This window comes from Martes martes (assembly GCF_963455335.1).
Source record: "Martes martes genome assembly, chromosome: 1".
Classification (NCBI taxonomy): domain Eukaryota; kingdom Metazoa; phylum Chordata; class Mammalia; order Carnivora; family Mustelidae; genus Martes; species Martes martes.
The window spans coordinates 49,590,391-49,610,853 of NC_137888.1; the positions used below are offsets into that span (position 1 = coordinate 49,590,391).

At 36.5% G+C, this 20,463-nt stretch overlaps 1 protein-coding gene across 1 annotated transcript in view; it reads left to right on the top strand.

Annotated features, from left to right (window-relative positions):
- Positions 1-18,794, top strand: part of ZPLD1 (zona pellucida like domain containing 1) — a gene marked incomplete at its 3' end in the record, with an annotated part of 44,385 nt that extends 25,591 nt beyond the window's left edge. Inside the window, exons 6-10 of the mRNA XM_080816607.1 lie at positions 182-262; positions 10,672-10,843; positions 12,095-12,203; positions 18,193-18,222; positions 18,619-18,794. Coding sequence (XP_080672733.1) covers positions 182-262; positions 10,672-10,843; positions 12,095-12,203; positions 18,193-18,222; positions 18,619-18,794 — 568 coding nt within the window. The remainder of the gene's footprint in view (positions 1-181; positions 263-10,671; positions 10,844-12,094; positions 12,204-18,192; positions 18,223-18,618) is intronic.
- Positions 18,795-20,463: the final 1,669 nt, after the last annotated feature.

The window sequence follows — 20,463 nt, forward strand, 5'->3', positions numbered from 1 at the left end:
TATTTTTAAATACCTCGAGTTTAGGAGAATATTCTAAAACAAGAAGCCTCTGAAATAACTAATAAGACTCTAGTTTTATGCTGTGGGGGTAAGATATTTGTCAATATTTACTCCCCTTGGATTAATAACTAATACCCAAAAGGAGATTCTGAATCATGATTATGCTTACCTCTTTCTGTAGATGGAATGTCTTAATGGATTATTGCTACACAACACCATCAGGGAACCCAAATGATGATATTCGATATGATCTCTTCCTTAGGTAAGTCTTGGTATTGATAACAAAGACCCATTGAAATGAAAACTCCAAGTTAGATAAACAAATTATAGGGCACTTCTATAGCTTTTAAATTTAAGTTTTACATTGTGAACTTTTAGTCCTTACAAAGCCAGAAGTATAAAAGTTGAGAAGAGTTTTCAAGACAAAATGCTGATAAAGCTATTGCTGAATGAGAATTGCAAGTAAGTTAGGTCCATCAAAGATATTTTATTCATGTTTAGGACATATGGGAATATTTCACTGTCTTAGAAAAAGCATGGTTAGGATATTATTGGCAATCAAAGAAAGGCAGTAGGAGGTACTATTTATTCGCAGCTAGACAGTCTCATCGTATGTCAGTGAGAGTAAAATTAAAGCAATGGTCTAGATAATTTAGACCCCAAAATGCTTTTCTTCATTTATCAGTATTTAATATGAAAGTATGATATAGCCTGCTACTCCTTTTTTATCAGAGCCAATAACTTCAACTCCATTCCCCAATAGACAATGATAGAGTGAATGTAATCTACATTTGGGGAAAGGGGACATTGATCATAAAAACATTCAATCATCCAAGTTTCCTTTCAGCATTTTTATCTGACAGCAGAGCAGACTTGAGAGTCAAGGAATGGCTTCTAATCATGCTTATAAAATGCGGTTGGCTCAGATCACAGCTACTTATTGACACATGATGGGAATAATATGTTGGGAAACCAAAAGAATATGCTTTGTTGGCTAATCAAGGTTAAGATGATGGTCAGAGGCTAGGTCAAACTGACACTCTTATATCCTATTGCTGGAAGTGTTAATTTGGGAAACATTTTTGGGAAAAAAAAATGTTGGTATGTATCAAAAACCTTAAAACATTCCATATTCTTTGATGTTACATCCACAAATTTAGAAGCATATTCAAAAATATTTATGATTTTCTGGTCTATCAGTGATACTTAAAATACTAAAACTTGGGGGGCAAACTGGATGTTCACCAATGAGGAAATGGCTAGGTGAATTAGGGAGCGCTAGTAATTTAGGAGCTTGCACAGCACTAAATTATATAAAGTTATTTATAAAACAGAAAAAAATTAATTCAATTTTATCTTCTACCTTTCTGTCTTCTTGGTATTTTTAATCCTTGGAAATATGTGATTCTTTAAAATTTAAATGATCTGAAACATGAAGTGAAAGAATCAGTGTATATAATTGTATGTACAATGAACCTCATTTATATAATATATGATAGAAAAGACTGTAAGGAAATACATCAACAGGTTGACCTTGGTTACTTATGCATGGTAGGATTGTGAATCATTTTGTTTTGACATTTTTTTCTTACTTTCCAAAATTTCTATAGTATTCACATGATGGTAATCTGGAATATGATCATCAGACTTCTAGTATGATTATGGTTTAAGGCTAACTCTCTTTAGTGTTCTTATTAGAACTACAGAGAGTGAAATGAGTAACTAAATGAGTTTCTCGAATGTCCATGTCAATGAAAGTAGGTGAAAAAGAAAACTGAGAAATCCCCAAATAATATGTTCATGTGGATAAAAATAATTAAGATCAAGAGCAAATAGTGCAGGGAGGGGGGTTCTCTGCAGGAAGCAGTGTGGGGAGAGGTGGCAGGAGAAGTGGGGAAGAAAAATCAATGTTGAGGGATCCCAGAGGTGGCAGATTTCAGAAACAGCCAGGAGAGATACATACCCAGAAGGAGAGGGTACCAATCTGAGTGGGAGTTGCTAGGAACAGGGCTGAAAACCAACAAGCCAACAGCCCTGGGGAATGTGAAGAGTGAAGGGATAGAGAGTGACAGAGCTTCAGAAGTGGCAGGTCTCAAGGTGCCAGGAGTACACATTCTAAAAAGTGAAGGATTCACCTGGGAAAATAAGGGCCTTGGTGTAAGAGGCATATGAATGAAGCTGAGGAACAGAGAACTGGTAGTAGAACTCTTGAACATCTTTAGGTCCAGAGAGGCAGGGAAAATTCAACTACACAAATATGGCACATTCAATGGAAATTTTTCTATCCTTGTAAAACAAAGGCGGGAGAACCTTGAGTTGAGGAAATCTTGGAGGAAGGTCATTACTGTTCCACGTTGCCCAAAGAGTCCTCAGAAAATGACAGGTCTAGGGAAATCCAACTTTTTCAAATGTGAATGGTAAGCAGTGAAGATACTGCTTATAGTTTTCCAATGTATTGCCTGAAAAATGTAAAAAAAATAGCTGAGAAAAAAAATGTAAAGATAAACTAAACTCATTGGAAAAGTTTGCTATGAAACAGATAAGATTTGCAATTAAACATAGCAACATTAATTTTTTTATTAAAAAGTAACCATAGAGTGGGACGCCTGGGTGGCTCAGTTGGTTGGATGACTGCCTTCGGCTCAGGTCATGATCCCGGAGTCCCGGGATCGAGTCCCGCATTGGGCCCCAGCTCCAAGGGGAGTCTGCTTCTCTCTCTGACCTTCTCCTCGCTCATGCTCTCTCTCACTGTCTCTCTCAAATGAATAAATGAAATCTTAAAAAAAAAAAAGTAACCATAGAGCAACAAAAGCAAAATTAAACAAATGGGATTATATCAAGCTAAAATCTTCTACACAGCAAAGGAAATCATCAACCAAATGAAAAGACAATCTTCTGAATAGAAGAACAGGAGAAAATATTTACAAAACGTATATCTGATAAGGGGCTAACATCTAAAATATTTAAAGAGGGTGGCTGGATTATAGACATTGAGGATAGTATGTGTTATGGTGAGTGCTGTGAATTGTGTAAGACTGATGATTCACAGACCTGTACCCCTGAAGCAAATAATACATTGTATGTTAATTAAACTAAACTAAACTAAACTAAACTAAACTAAACTAAACTAAACTAAAATATATAAAGGAACACCTGGCTGGCTCAGCTGGTTAAGTGTCAATTCTCTATTTCAGCTCAGGTCATGATCAGGTTATGAGATTGAACCCCACATCAGTCTTTGTGCTCAGTGCGGAGTCTGTTTGAGATTCTCTCTCTTCATCTTCCCCTGCCTTCTCCCTTTCAAGTAAATCTCTCTCTCTCTCTCTCTCTCTATATATATATATATATGTATATATATATATAATCACTCCTATAACTCAACAGTAAAAAAACAATCTCATCAAAAAATGGGCAGAAGATATGAATAGGTATAGAGATGGCCAACTGGTACCTGAAAAGCTGTTCAATAATCAAGGAAATGCAAACCAATCCTATAATAGAGATATCAGCTCACACCTATTAGAATGGCTACATCAAAAAGATAAGAAATAACAAGTGTTGGTGAAGATGTGGAACAAAAAGAACACTTGTGCACTGCTGGTGGGAATGTAAATTGGTATAGACCCTATGGAAAACACTGTGGAGATTCCGCAATAAACTAAAAATGGAATCACCATTTGAGCCAGCAATTCCACTATTGGGTACTTATGCAAGAAAATGAAAACACTAACTCAAAAAGATATAGGTGCCTTTGTGCTCATGGTAGCATTATTTACAATAGCCAAAACATGGAAGCAGTCTAAGTGTCCATTGATGGATGAATGCATAAAGAAATTGTGAATGGATATCATATCGGGGGGAAAAAAAAGCAACCTCTCATAGGTATCATAGATACAGAAAACAGATTAGTGGTTGCCAGACATGGAGACTTGGGGGTGAGAGAAATGGGTGAAGGAGGTCAAAAGATTAAAAAAAAAAAAAAAAGGAATTGAAACAGAGGAAAATGAGAAGAGAAGGACAAGAAGAGAAGGGAAGAAAGAACAAGGAGGCAAGGCAAAAATTGTCAAGGGTGAAGAGAAGAGACAAGGGCAAGGAAAAGAATGCAAGGAAAGAGGAGGGAAGTAAACAAGTGTGGTAAAAGAAAAAAATTGATATTCTTTTTTGTAGTAAAAATAAGTGACCTGAAATCATTCCTGGGAAGAGAGCAGATAAAGTTTTGCCTATTCTTCTTGCTAAGTACAAAAAAAAAAAAAATCCCTGAATGTTATATATAAAATAAATATAAAAAGATGGAGGAAGGGTTCAACAAGCTAGGAAATTTGAGACCTCATATGATATTGTGGTGAGTTCCCTTTTGTCTTATATATCCCAGACTTAGAGCTGAAGAAGTTAAGTCAAATATCAATGGGCACAGATATAAATGAATGAATGGATGAATGATGATAAAGCTGGCCCTCTCAAGCCAAAAGACTAGGAAAGGAGAGCTTAGTAAAACAGAAAACTTTCATAATAATTGTACTACTCTAGTTTAATAACACAAAATAAAGTGTGACTTCATCCCCACCCAGGCCAATGAAGACTGAGTAGATGGCCAAATTTCCTCCCTTGGTCTGGCTGTAAGAAGGTATCCCAATCTGCACTTATGGGATGATTTCAGAGAAGGCTGAGTGGGGATTCTGTACTTCTACTCTCACCTGGCAATGATGAAATACCCTTACATGCCCCATTGGGTTAATGTCAAAGGAGTCCCAGTGGAGAGTCAGATGTTTACTATTACCCCATTGTAATGAGACCATAGTCCTTGGGGTGTTGGCGGAAGGTCACTCTTACCCCAGCTAGTCAGAGAGATATTATTGGGTGCCTAATGGGTAGTGGAAACTCCCACCCTACCCAACATTAACAAGATCCCCACTCCTTGGTGGTCAAGAAAGGCCAAGAAGGAATCTGGATTTCTACTCTTATTTGGCAGTAATGACACAGTGCCTCTCCTTCCCTGATGAAGTGTTGGCAAAGAAAGCCAGCTAAAATATAAGGTTTATATAAGATCCTGAGTCTCATAAAATACTGGTCCAAATGTCCTAGGTTTAGTAAAAATCACTTGTCACAACAACAATCAGGAAGATCTCAAAATGAATGGAAAATGGACAAAAATAAATGTTACAGGGAGTTTAGAATTATCTAAAAAAAGATTTTAAAGCAGTCGTCATAAAAAGTTTTGACAAACAATAGCAAACATGCTTATAACAAATGAAAAAATAGAAAGCCTTAGCAATGAAAGGGAAGTCTCTGAACAGAAATGGAAGACATAAAGAAGAAACAATGGAAAATTTAGTACTTAAAAGTATAATAATAAGTAAGAAAACTAAATATGCAATTATTCTAAAATCTAGCAATTTCATTCCTGAACATTTTTCTCAGTGATTATGAGGTTTATGTAAGAGACTCACTCAAAAAAAATGTACGCAAATATTAATGACAACTTTATTTGCAATAGCCAAAAGCTGGAAAATAATGGATATTCTTCAATAGGTAAATAATTTAATGTGATATATTCCTGGCATGAAATACTACTCCTAAATAAAAAAGAATGGATTATTGATACACATAACATAAATGTATCTCTAGATAATTACAGAGTAAAAAAATCAAGTCCCAGAAGGTTACATATCGCATGATTCCATTTATATAACACTTCGAAAAGATGAAATTTTATGAAGAAGTTTATTCTAATGTCTAAATGAATTTCTCTTAAAAAATCATAGTGATGGTGGGGTGCCTGGGTGGCTCAGCCAACTGGTTAAGTGTCCAATTCTTGATTTTGGCTCAGGTCATGATCTCAGGGTAATGGGATCAAGCCCTGCTTTGGTCTCCACACTTAGCAGGGAGTCTACTTGAGATTCTCTCTCTCTCCCTCTCCCTCTGTCCCTTCCCCTGCTTCTGTGCTCTCTCTTTCTCAAATAAATAAATAAATCTTTAAAAAAATCATAGTGATGGTGATAGAATAATAGAACTCACCTAGGAAAGGATAGGACAGTAAAAGGGAAAGCTACAAAAATGAGAAAAGGGAACTGGAAAAATTTAAAATGGAATAGGAAAAAAGTGTGTTATAGAAACATTTCTGTGAAACGAGGAATACACAATTAGGTGTTCTAGGGAGAATAGACACAGCAGAAAGCACAGTACGGGACAGAGAAAATAAAACTAGGATGCAAATAAAAAGAAACAAATATAAAAGAAAGGATAAAGAGGATTACAATAAAGATAATAGAAATAAAAGGTAGGCCAAGGGAATCCAACACATGTCTAATATACATAATTGGAATGTCCCCTCCCCACAAAGGATCCAACATAATACAATAGAACAAGTAATTAAAAATATAGTCCAGGAATACTTGGTGGGTATTAAGGAGGGTATATATTGCATGGAGCACTGGGTGTGATGCATAAGCAATGAATCTTGGAACACTGAAAAAAATTAAATTAAGATGTTAAAATTTAAAAAAATTTAAAAAATTAAAAAAAAATATAGTCCAGAAATACTTTCCTAAATTGGAAGAAGAATTACATCAACATAAAGAAAGGATGCCCTGGATAAAATAAAAGGTTTCATCAAGTGGAAATGAGGAGAACTATAAAAAGACATAATCAGAAATATAATAAAAATGGGAGACTTTAATTCCCCTCTCTCAGGAAACTCAGATCTGGTAGCCAACAATTAAGTAAGGGTATAGAAGAGCTGAATGAAATAGTAAGTGAGCTATATATTAATAGCTGACAATGCTTAACAATATGAAAACAGAAAGTCACCATTACTTAGAAGTTTAAAACAGATAACACTTGGATCAGAATTGGAAATGTGAACCAAAATTTTGCAATAAATAAAATTATTTGAAAAAACAAATAAAGAATCACAAGTTAACCAAATCAAGAAAAGGGATGAGCAAATCCACAAAATACCCCAAAACATGGCCCAACCACATATTATAGTTAATAACAGCTCTAAAATTATTAAAGAAATGTGATATTATACAAAGTTAGCCACATAGACAAAAATTAGAATAGTGAGTTGAGAAATAGATCCAAAACATATGGGAATTAATGATATGATAGACTGATATCACAAATCAGTAGAATAAAAAGAGACTTTAAAAATGGTGTTGAAAGTGCATAACCATGAGGAAAATATCGTCCTGGATCTATAGTTCATTTAATGTATGATAATAAACTTTAAGTAGATTATTAATTTAAATATAAAAATACAGTTTTAAAAGTGTCAGAAGAAACCATATTAACATAAATATTTTTAAAACTTTGGAGTAAGAATGATCCATCTTTGGTCCAAATACAGACGTACCTTGGAGATACTGTGGGTTTGGTTCCAGACCACTCTGATAAAGCACATATTTCAATACAGTGAGTCAATTGAATTTTTGATTTCCCAGTGGATATAAAGTTATGTTTAAATTATACTGTAATCTATTAAGTGTGCAATAACATTGTGCCTAAAAAACAATGTACAGACCTTCAGTAAAATGTACTTTATTGCTAAAAAATGCTAATCATCCTCTGAGCTTTTGGTGATTTGTCATCTGTTTGCTGGTGGAATGTTTGCTGGTGGAATATTCGCCTCAATATTGATGGCTGCTGATTAGCCAGGGTGGTGGTTGTTGAAGGCTGGGGTGCCTGTGGCAATTTTTTAAAATAAGACAATAGTGAAGTTTGCCATATGGGTTGACTGTTCCTTTCACAAACAATTTCTCTGTAGTATGCAGTGCTGTTTGATTTTACCCACATTTTACCCACAGTACAACTTCTTTAAAAACTGGAGTCAGTCATCTCAAACCCTGCTGCTTTAACAACTGAGTTTCTATAAAATCCTTTGTTGTCATTTCAATAATCTTCACAGCATCTTCACCAGGAGTAGATTCCATATTAAGAAACCAGGTTCTTTGCTCATCCGTAAGAAGGATCTCCTCATTTGTTGAAGTTTTATCATGGGATTGCAGTGATTCAGGCACATTTTTCAGGCTCCACTTGTAATTCCTAGTTCTCTTGCTATTTTTGCCACATTTGCAGTTACTTCCTCCATAGAAGTCTTGAACCCCTCCATGTCATCCATGAAGGTTGGAATCAACTTCTTCCAAAGTCCTGTCATTTGATATTTTGACTTTCTTCATGGCATCTAGAATTGTGAATCCTTTCCATGTTTTCAATTAACTTTGCCCAGACCCATCAAAGGAATCACAACCAATGGCACCTGTAGCCTTACCAAATGTATTTCTTAAATAATAAGACTTGAAGTCAAAATTACTCCTTGATCTTTGGGCTGCAGAGTGGACGTCATGTGAACTTGCTGGGTAACTTGCGGCAGCTTCTATGTCAGCACTTGCTGCTTCACCTTCTACTTTGATGTTACAGAGATGGCTTCTTTCTTTAAACCTCATGAATCAGCCTCTGCGAGTTTCAAACTGTTCTTCTGTAGCTTCCTCATCTCTCTCAGCCTTCCTAGAATTGAAGAAATTTAGGGCTTTGTTCTGGAGTAGCTTTTGGCTTAAGGAAATCTTGTGGCTAGTTTGATCTGCTCACCAGACCTCTAAGACTTTTTTCATATCAGTGATAAGGCTGTTTTACTTTATCATTCGTGTGTTCACTGGAATAGCTCTTTTAATTTCCTTCAAGAACCTTTCCCTTGGTTTTATAATTTGGCTTTTTGGTGCAGAAGGCCTAGCTTTCAGCCTGTTTCAGCTTTCTACATGCCTTCCTCACTAAGCTTAATTGTTTCTAGCTTTTGATCTAAAATGAGAGGTGTGTGGGACGCCTGGGTGGCTCAGTGGGTTAAGCTGCTGCCTTCGGCTCAGGTCATGACCTCAAGTCCTGGGATTGAGCCCCGCATTGGACTCTTTGCTCAGCAGGGAGTCTGCTTCTCTCTCTCTCTCTCTCTGCCTGCCTCTCTGCCTACTTGTGATCTTTCTTTGTCAAATAAATAAATAAAATCTTAAACAAAAAATAAAATGAGAGATGTGTGACTCTTCTTTTCACTTGAACAATTAGAGGCCACTGTAGGGCTATTAAATGGCTTAATTTCAATATTATTGCATCTCAGGGAATGGGGAGGCCTGAGGAGAGGGAGAGAGATGGGGGAACATGTGATCAGTGGAATAGTCAGAACACACATTTATCACTTAACTTTACTGTCTTATAGGGGCATAGTTTTTCGGGGGAGGTGGGCAAAGTACAATAGTAACATTAAAGATCACTGATCACAGATCACTGTAACAAATATAATAATAATGAAAAAGTTTGAAATATTGTGAGAATTACCAAAATGTGACATAGAGACAGGAAGTGAGGAACTGCTGTTGGAAAAATGGCGCCACTAGACTTGCCTGAGGCAGGGTTGCCACCAACCTTCAATTTGTAAAAACCAAAATCTCTGCAAGCACAACAAAGTAAAGCATAATGAAACTATACAATAATAAATAAATAAAGCATAATGAAGCTATACAATAAAATATTGAAAATTTAACATAAAACTAAACCTCCTATGTATGTATGAACAGATACATGCAGGCACACTCAAGAAATGTCCAAAACTGGGCAACAAGTAATTTGCAACTTATATAACAAACAATGAACTAGTATTCCTAGTTGTAGGAACTTGTAGGAAACAGAAAGAAAAAACCAACAACAAAATAGAAATTTAGGCAAAGGACATAAACTGTTTTCAGATAAATACAGATGGCTCTAATGTATATGGAAAGATGTACTTAGTCATTCCCACTGACAAAAATGTAAATTAAAATTATTGGTGACAGTTTACTTTTCCTCCCCAACAGTGAACAACTAATTTTTTCCCATACACTTTGTTGTTGTAACTCTGGGGGAAAGAAAGATTTTTTGCATACATTACTGGGGGAGTACAAAATGCAGTAATATTTACAGAAGGCAATGTGGCAAAATCTATTAAATGATATTGTACAGATAATTCTGCTTATGTTCAAAATAAGGCATTATAAGGCTATTCATTATTACTTTGTAAAAAGCAGAAGATTCAAAATGATGCCACGTTCTGTAAACAGGGACCTGATTAAGTAACGGTTGCCTCACGTGCGTGATGGAATACTGTATAGTATGCAAAAAGAATGAGGGGGCTTGCTAAATACTCATATGGAAAGAGCCCTAAAATGTCCTGCTAAATTTTTTAAAAGGCAAGGAACAAAACAATGTAGATTTTTTTTTTTTTTTTTAAGAAGGAGGAAACAATAAGAATTCATTGCTTCAGCTTCTGTATGTGTATACACTGGGAGGATGCAGTGGCAAATAAGGTCACCTCTGGCAGATTTGAATGTGGATATGGAACGGTGTGGACAAGGGCAATGATGAGAGGGAGACTTTTCACTACATATGTTTTATACTGTTTGGATTTTTGAACCTTATGAAAGTATAATCCCTCTAAAATTTGATGGTACTATTATAATCAGAAATTGATCTGTTTAAACTTTGCGATCTAGGTCACTCTTGTCATATTTGTTGAGTTAGATTATGCTCTTATTAAATATCTGTAACATGGCATGATTTTGTTAGCTTTTAATACTGCAGAAATTAGTTTACCATTTCCAGTGGGCTGGTAATCTTCAGTAACATCCTGTTTTTACATTCCCTAAAATGTAGCTGTGACAAAGATCCTCAGACCACCGTCATTGAAAATGGCAGAAGCCAGCAGGGCCGGTTTTCCTTTGAAGTGTTCCGATTTGTGAAACACAAGAATCAGAAAATGTCTACCGTCTTCCTGCACTGTGTTACCAAGCTCTGCAGAGCTGATGACTGCCCCTTCCTTATGCCTGTATGTTTTTAGCAACTTTATTCTAAATTGTCAAATTGATCTAAGCTGAAAGGTTATCCAGTGTTAGGGACTAATTTCTGTATAGAAAGTGAATATGGGTCAAGCCAAATAGTTTGAAGTAGAGTTTATTTATTTATTCATGCAGTAAAGATATATCGGACGCCTACTTTGTGCCAAGCATAATACTGGGAAAACAGACATGTGTGCATAAATTCTGAACTCATTTAGCTGATCTTTGAGGACCATGAGACTGTCATGGAAGAAAATAAGATAAAAATGTTATGGTCCAAAGACACATGTATGGATTGTTGTAAGAGGCAGTAATCACCACTGTGAGAGTAGAATAGGAGAGACTGGGAGGTTTGATGGAAGACATGAAACCCGGGGTATGACTCTGAAGATGGATGAACCCCAAAGAAACAAAATCAAGAGTGTGAGAGTGTGAGAGACACCCCATCCCAAAGGTTGACTGAATTCACAGACACATAAGACAGAATAACCAGGGAACTACCAGACCTTCATGAGGTGATGGGACAGAGTAGAGGATGATTGGAAAACATAGGGAGGGGGCAGGGCTGACACTAGAAAGGTAGATTTGGGATGGATGGCCCAGGAATCCCTTGGATTGCAAGTTAGAAGTTATAAAATAGGTGTGGATCTGAATTGCATACAGCCATCATTAAAATATTGATCCATTTACTAGTTAATAAGAAACGATAACTATTGCTGACAGGTCCCTAAGGTCACATCAATATTAACCTGAGAAAAATGAAGCCACATTTTAAAATTGGGAATAGTTTTAATACATTTTTATTTAAGCTTAAATTCATGCATTTCCTTCACAACAATTGATTACTTTAGTCCTAACTAGCTGTATCAGATGGGGTTAAATGGTGAATCCACATTACCTTGACTCTGTGCTGACCAACATTTCAGGAAGATTTATTAAAGGCTTGAGAGAAATAAAAGGAAAAAGTTTGATAAACACAGCTCTTTTTCAGGAGAACCATTGAGCTATGTAAATTAATGAGGCAAAGCACAATTATAACAGGAGGAAATAAGAAATGTGGCCCAAGCCAGAATGAGAAACACTGTAGCAATCATATGCGAAGTAATTAAATAAATGCACAGAAGTAAATGAATAAAATTAAACATGTGGTATCTCTTCCAAAAGAATCTGCTTTCCAAATGGCCATAAAGAACCAATTTTGTGCTGGTGTGGAATTTCATTTGTTTTCATTAACACCTCAGATTTGTGGCCACAGAGAAAGAAGAGACGCAGGGAGGAGGACCACTTGGAGCCCCCAGAGCACGTCTGGAAACGCCGTCCTCTCTGCTGGTCCCATCATTACTCGGAGTGGTAGGAACGTTTCTCCTTTTGTGTGTAGTAATAGATTGTTCCAAAATGGCTTATTACTTGGCTTCTAAGGAGAACTCAAAGTGGTTTCTCAATAATACTAATTAACTGTGAAACAAGATAAACTGCTAAGCAACTTTAATTTCACAGTAGTTTCCTGTTTACTCAACTTTCACACAAAGGGCAATATTGTCTTTTACAATATTTCCCTTTTTACACATGCACACACTACACACACACACACACACACACACACACACACACACACACACGAAGTATACAAATATCCCGTGCTGGACATGTTTCACTCGCCCTTTTCTCTGTCCTGCTCTCCCCCCTGAAGACGGGCCTGTGTGAACTGCTCCCATTCAGTGCTTTGCCATCCAGTGCTTGGCTGGGTTTGGCCAGTAGGTGGTGCTATCCAAGGATGAAAATGAAGTCCACAGAGTTCCTCCCCAACAACTTTCTCAACAGAAAAGGAACCTTCCTATAGCCCAGGGAACTTGACTTTCTCTCGTGAATTCCCTGTATCTTTGTAAATAGTCCTATTAAAGTTTTCTTAAAATGCCCAGTTTGAGTACCATTTGTTTCTTGCCAGGATCCTAAATATTACATAGCCCTTCCAGCACACCCAACCACGGTCACGAATCTAAAAGATACAACGGCTTATCCGCACATATTCTCATATATACAAATATTTGTGCATGCATGTACATCCACACATACTCTCCAAAGGGACATTGTTTTCTATCAGTGTGAATCCAGAGACATTCAGAATCAACTGGAGAAAACAGACATGCAGGGTAAACAACCCAAACTTAAGTCAGAAAAACTGATTCTAGCTCCAGCTCATGTCCAAACAAGCTATATGACATGGGATTTTATGTCACCTCCTTTGGAAAATATTTTAAAACAAGGAGTTTGAAGAAGTTGCTTTAAGATTCTTACCCTATTGGTCAATAGATCTAAATTTGTCTTTAAAAAAGTAGAATTCTGGTTTGGATTGTATTCTAATAATTTTTTCTCACTTTTATCACAAGGTTATTATTATGTTTCAATTAGATTATCTTTACTTTTTCTCCCACGCCCTCTGTTCCACAGTGAAAATAAAGTTTTTCCTGAAATAGGTAATTAAGCAAAAAATGATTTGGCCTAGAAAGTTTAGACAGTTGCTTAAATTATTCACTCCTCTGTGTTTGTTTAGACATAGCATTATTTAAAAACAAGCTAATGGGTTTTTTTAAAATAATGAAACTTATTAAATAAATAGAAATTTATTAAATGTGAAATTTCAAACTTACTCTGCATTCCCTGAGGTTTGTTATGTGTTTTGAATGGCTTGAAAATGACTGGCTTGTGGTTTGTGAAAGGCCCAATTCTTATCTCTTGTCTGGCTGTCAGAAATAGCTCATAGAATTACACTGCATGGAAACTCAACTCTCATTGCTAATAACTAGGAATGTTTTGGGTAGACACAATAAAAATATTTTTGTTTCTATGGAGCATATCTAGCATCAGTTTTGTGTAAGAGAAAAAAACCCTTGAAAGGGGCATCTCTCTGCCCATGTTGAGTAGGTGGCTTTTCCTCCTTATTAACCCGCTTGCTTCCTTCTTACATGCACCAAATCAAATTTAAATGGTACACATTTTAATTAATTTTTTAGTATAAGATACGTTTTTACAAGGACCAACATTTTTAAGATCCCCAAATCCCAGTAAAGATTAACCAAGTAGAAGTTTCTTTTCTTTTCTTTCCTTTTTTTTTTTTTTTTTTTTAAAGATTTTATTTATTTATTTGTCAGAGAGAGAGAAGAAAGAGTGGCAGGCAGAGCAAGATGCTTATACTCTGAGCAGGGAACCCGATGTGGGACTCGATTCCAGGGCTCCGGGATCATGACCTGAGCTGAACTCAGACACTTAACTGATTGAGCCACAAAGGCATCCCCCACGTAGAAGTTTCTGATTCTACCATAGCCAGCCAGCCATGCAAGTTTGCAGGTTTCACCTATACCATATTCACTCGCCCCAAGTATCTTGGCTCAAACCTCAGGCAGCTAATGCCTTGATCACAATGCCACTGATGTCATGCCTGAATATCTTCCTTTCCAATTTCAACCTATTTTCACCTCAAGGATAACATTCATTTTCCAACACAGTAGTGTTGTTTTAGTAACCTCAGTCTCCTCACCGGCAAAGCCCCCAAAGAATCATGTTTAAAAGTTCCAGATGCCCTTCATTCCTCTCTTACTCTCTGTGGTTTTATTTTTTATAATTTTGATAAATAGCTATAGGATGGTGCTCATTTCTGGACAATCATGGTGACCTCACGGTGTAGAGGGCCATATGTAACAATTTTTCCTTTATGTTACTAGAGTATCATAATTTAAAAATTATTATTTTAAATTCTACATACATATAGAACTCAGAAATCAAGCCATATCCTTCAACAGGAAAATCCTATGTAAGCATAATGTCTACCTTAATGACCAGGGCTATCTTCTTTTCTCAGTTTCACTTCATTTTTACCTCAGGTCAGCTGGAATTGATCTCTCCAGGTCCTGTGGCCAATTTTATATAGGCAAGTCCAATTTCAGGCTTGATTTGCTCTCTTCAAAGCTCTCTGGTACTTGGAATTTTTGCTCTGTTTACTCATTGAACCACTCCTTTCCCTTAGACATCTGACTTAGGTCAAGTTTAATTAAGTTGTTAAAGCTCAGTACTTTTGTTTTGTTTTAATACAATTGAAGATATTCTGATCATTTTACCCAACACTGTAAATCTTTTTGTTGATTGATTTAGGAAAATATTCATATCTTCAATATTTCAAATCCTCAAAATTCCTGAAGTGTTCTTATTGCACACCCTCACGTGCTTAAACTATTCAGTAGGGAAATGCTTATCATGGGGTATAATTCTGGAAATTCACAATTGCAAGTACTGGAAACCAATAGTACCTAATTGTTTTATTTACAGAAATTCTGATGGGGGGAAGTCCTAGTCAAGCTATTCAATGCATATCATTGAGTTTTATGGGGAGGTAATAATTCATACAAACCTCCACATGGCACAGGCATCCTGTTCGGAACTGGGAATACACTAGAAAACAGGCCAGTCTTTGCTCTCAGGAATCTTAGTCTTCAAAGGTAGACATGGATTATTAACAAACATAACATAATGGAGGGTAGAAAGTTAGGAAATCCTCAAGGTGCCTTAGTCAGTTGGGCTTCCAACTCTTGATTTCAGCTCTGGTCATGATCTCAGGGTTATGATATCGAGCCCCGGCTCAGCTCTGTGCTGGGTGTGGAGAGAGGGCCAAGATACTCTCTCTTGGGCACCTGGGTAGCTCAGTTTGTTGAGCTTCCAAACCTTGCTTTTGGCTCAGGTCATGATCTTAGGGTCCTGGGAATTGAGCCCCAAGTAAAACTCTGTACTCAGTGGGGAGTCTGCTTGATGATTCTCTCCCTCTCCCTCTGGCCCCCCGCCCCCCGCTCTCTCTCAAGTAAAATAAATAAATCTTTAAGAAAACATTCTCTCTTTCCCTGTCCCTTGGCCCCTTTTGCCCTCCTCTCTAAAAAATAAATAAAGTAAATAAATAGATAGATAGATAGATAGATAGATTTGGAAGCTCTGAATTTGAAATATGTGGTCCATTTTACCATATAGGTAGATAATTGAAGAGTAAAGAAAATAGTTTGCTTGTGCTAAGAAAGGAAAAATATTTATTCTGTATATATATTTGCACCAATGTTTACTTTATCCATTTATTTCTGCTACTTATATGAAAGAAAAGCAGAGAAAAAATGTTTATCAGGTGCTTCTGGGTTTCCAACAGCCATGATATTGCTGCCGTCACTTTCCTCCTCTGGGTCCTCAACTAGCTGCATGCATTTTGAAGAGCCCACCAAGTTTAGTATTCCCATATGTTCTAACTCCAGAAGGTGTCTTTTAGCATATATGTATATGGTAAGACCAAGTGTGTGTAAGAGAAAAATAACAGAGTGTGTGGTGAAAAAAAAAATCTCCTAGAAAATGTCTACCTTCCCTTTGGGGCTAAACCAAATTGCAGGATACTAGAAATGGAAGGAAACCAGAAACAGCAACTAGATAAAGTGATTCGCTCTATCTTTATCCACTATCAAATGCAGTTCCAAATGATATTCAAATAGTACATGCTTTGATTTTAGCCATCTGCTGCCATCAGAGGTAGGATGCTTGTACTTTTTCAATCCTGGAACCTGTGGCTGGTATGGCTCATCTGACAGTTTGTTTTGTCCATAGCCCCATCCTCGTGAGTGACACCTGGGGTAGTGTTCTTACAGAAGTGTTGCTGCTAATGTGGGAGAGAAGGGAACTTTCTGACTTCTTTAATTAACTTCAGGATGCAGAAAATAGCACGGGCAGCCAGTCCTAGCACTTTCACTTAATTTGGGACACATAGGAGAAGGAGCTTTCTAGTCTTAAAAATAAATAAATAAATGCAAATAAGTGTGATTTATAAACAAAGAATAACTTTGAAAAAGGAATTTTAGAGCCTTACATATTCTCCTCCATGTTCCAGTGAGGCAGTTTGTCTTGGAAATCTTTTGGAAGAATTGATCACAGTTCATTCATTCCATCCAGTTCCATGAGAAACAAGTGTCTTTATAAAATAGTATTGGTCAGAGGTTAGGATTTTCCTAAGGGTATCCTGTAATGAAAATTTGTGCTTTCCCCCCCTCCTTTTTGTCCTATAGTGGTGCACTGCACCATTCTAAAGAATACTATAAATGAACACACTATTAATTTGGAGCGTTGTACTTCCGGCTCAAACAGCAGAATCATCATTTCTGCCAAGACTCATATGTCTTAAAAGAAATGGTATCAGATGGCTTATAAATATCACGCCAGGTTCTCCCAATCAATCATTTCAAATACTAACCCTGGGGTTTCATAGCTTGAGATAGTCATCTTTATAACTAAAAATATTTTCCATACTTGGCTAGTCTATATTATTTTAGAAAAAGGATTCTGAAGCTGAGCTGTTATTTAAACATATGTTTACTTCATCATGGAGGCTGTGACAGATGGAAGTTTCTTCATCTGTAAAATGGGGGTAGCAATAATGTTAAAACCATATGGCTGTTACGAGGACAAAATGTGATGACACATGAAGCAGCACTTTGTAAACTGTATGGCATGACACACATGTTAATTGTAATAATATTTACACTCCCAAACAGTCAACTACACACATTTTATGGTTCAGATAACGGACACCCACAGGCACTACACATCCACATATTTAAGACCAGAAATGAAATCCACTCATTTTACAAGATCAGGGGTTAATGGCTGTACGATTACCAAATGGGTAACACAAGTTGGGATACCAGGTGAATGTATTCATTGCATCCATTATGAGGTTTGCCAGGGACAAGTAAAAAATCACAAGCTTTAATCTTTCACTTAAAAGATGCAAAAAATCCTGCAACGCAAGATTAGGAGTCATGTTTTCCTTTCATTTAGTTACTAAGTGTGAATTTAGGAACTTAAAATGATGTTTTTGCAAATTATTATGGGCAAATTTGCAACACTTAAAATAGAACGGCACTAAATAATGAATACTTCTCTAAAACAAAATAACAAATGGCAGGTTATAGGGCTGTAAAAAATGTAATAGCTGTTAACAATTACTGCCCCCACTAACCTGACTAGAGAGAGAATGACAAAGCAAGGTTGGCAGGAAAGAATATCGTAGAGTATATTTTGCGATTATATCTGTATGCCTAGGGAAACTGTCAGGGTGTGGGCTTATGGGAGAGACAGAAAAAATCTCAGACACAAGGAACAGAAAATGGGAAAGCAGAATGGTTTAGGAAGATTTTCATGATTCCCTCACCCATGGAGCTTGTGGATGAAGCACATATAGGTAAAAAGTAATCACAGAATTATAATAAACATAAGTAAATATTTAGAGATACAATATTGCTTTTCTTTTTCTTTTCTCTCTCAGATGAGACTCCAACCAACAATTCGCAGCTTGGTAAGCTAATGAACATATATTGAAAATAAAAGTATGATTTTTAAAAATTTTAAGTGTTTTTTGATTATCAGTTGCAACTAAATATGATGACTTCTGATTTTACAAGTTTGTTATATTTTACATAACATCTGAACTCATATGAGACCTGGTGGTCAATTTTTATAGCATTTTACAGATGATTTTGGGGGGGGGGCAACCCAGGGAATAGCAGACTTCTAAACTGCATAATCCTTTGGTTATTGGATTGAATTATAGTCAAATAGATTATAGCATTTATCATGTCATGCTGTTATTTCACAAGATACTAATGACAGATGTTTTGCAGGTATAAACTGGGATAAGGTGAGATAAATCCAATATTGGACCTTTCCACTATGTGTATTTTATTGCTTGCAGGTTCTCCAAGTGACCCTCCTTTCCAGCTGAACGCCGTTACCAGTGCACTGATATCAGGAATGGTCATTCTGGGAGTCATGAGCTTTTCCCTTCTGTTGTGCTCACTGGCCCTTCTACACAGGAAGGCACCCACCAATTTAGTGTTGAATGGCATAAGAAACCCAGTCTTTGACTGACTGTAACAGGTCCCTCCTTTTGGGAAAAGGATTCACTGACCATACCATGGGTAACTTGTCAGTGTTTCATCCAAATTGAATGCCAGCCAGCATTTGGTATTTATAAGTATGATAGATTTCACAGTGTAGCTCATTAGCCTGATGATAGTGAAAGAATTTTGATGCTATTGTTCTTGTCATTTATGTATGTGGTCAGCCCTATTTGTATGGCACCAATGGGTATAAAAATGACAATAAGCAAACAATATTCAGGACTTAGATCTTACAGGATCAGTCACATTTCATTTTATTTCAATTTTCTTTTGATTATTGGTTATTACAGAGATAAAAGGTGGGCGTAGAGAAAAATACATTTGTTGCATGTTTTCCCTCTGGTAAGTGTTAAAACCTGATGTAATAGCATTTAGAGTTGTATATGTGGTCCTAAAATGAAAGTCAATATTTTGTTTTATTCCAGATAATTCCAGCTTGGGGATATGTTTTAATTGGACTGGCCAATTTGGATACTTGAGATTTAATTACTTATTCTATGACCTGTGTTTTTGGCTGATTTCCATGTCTGATGACATTCATTAAAAAAACAAAACAAAACAACAAACTCTTGGGAAATGTATCTTAACCTGGAGCATCTACTTGTGTAGCAAATAGTAAAAATAGTCATTAACCTCTGAAAGATACTAAGTGACCCTAGATCATTATTCATTTGTATAGAAATGACTGTGATCAGTTTTCTCCTGGTTCAAGTGAGAACATCAGCACATGTTGACTCTCCTCCCAGGTAAACCGCTCAGCTGCTTTTGCAGCTCTATTTCCAGCAGTGAGGCAACTGCAAAGAGCCATTACATGGGAAAACAAACCATAGTTGTGGGAGAGGACATTGTCCCCACACATACGTGTAGTGTTCACATAGGGGTTTTTAACAACCTAGTTTCCCTTTTTTTCCTATAACAAAGAGGAAATAGGCTAAGTGTGTTTTGCAGAACGTTGTTGCAGTCTCTATGAAAAAACGTCCTTTTCCCACAAATTTCTGATGCTGGCTAAATAAAGAATCTGGAGGAGCCTAACTTGTTAGGGTGTCTTCTTGAAAGTGTCATGTTCACCATGGAATAAACAGTATTTTCCTATATAGTAAACTGCAAGAAGTATGTGGTCTTTTATCAGTTTTGCAAAAAGTTTTTAAAAGCCAAGTTTTAAGCAGACTATGTTCTTTTTATTTTTATTTTTTTTAAGATTTTGTTCATTTATTTGACAGAGAGATCACAAGTAGGCAAAGAGGCAGGCAGAGAGGGAAGCAGGCTCCCCAGAGAGCAAAGAGCCCAATGTGGGGCTCGATCCCAGGACCCTGAGATCATGACCTGAGCTGAAGGCAGAGGCTTAACCCACTGAGCCACCCAGGTGCCCTCAGACTATGTTCTTAACAACAACAAAAAAATTATCCTTCCTTTTCTTCAGCCTATCTACACAACTGAATAGAACAATTCAGTGACAAACATCAAAATCTAGCACATGTGGCTACTAGATGTGTTATGTTACCTGTAACAACTGCTGTAGAGACTAATTTATATTCAACATTTGTGATCCATTATTCAAAACTTAATTTATTATCCTATATGCAAATCGCTATGCAATTTTAAATTTGTTTCAAATGAAGTAGCTATGCTCTGAAGTT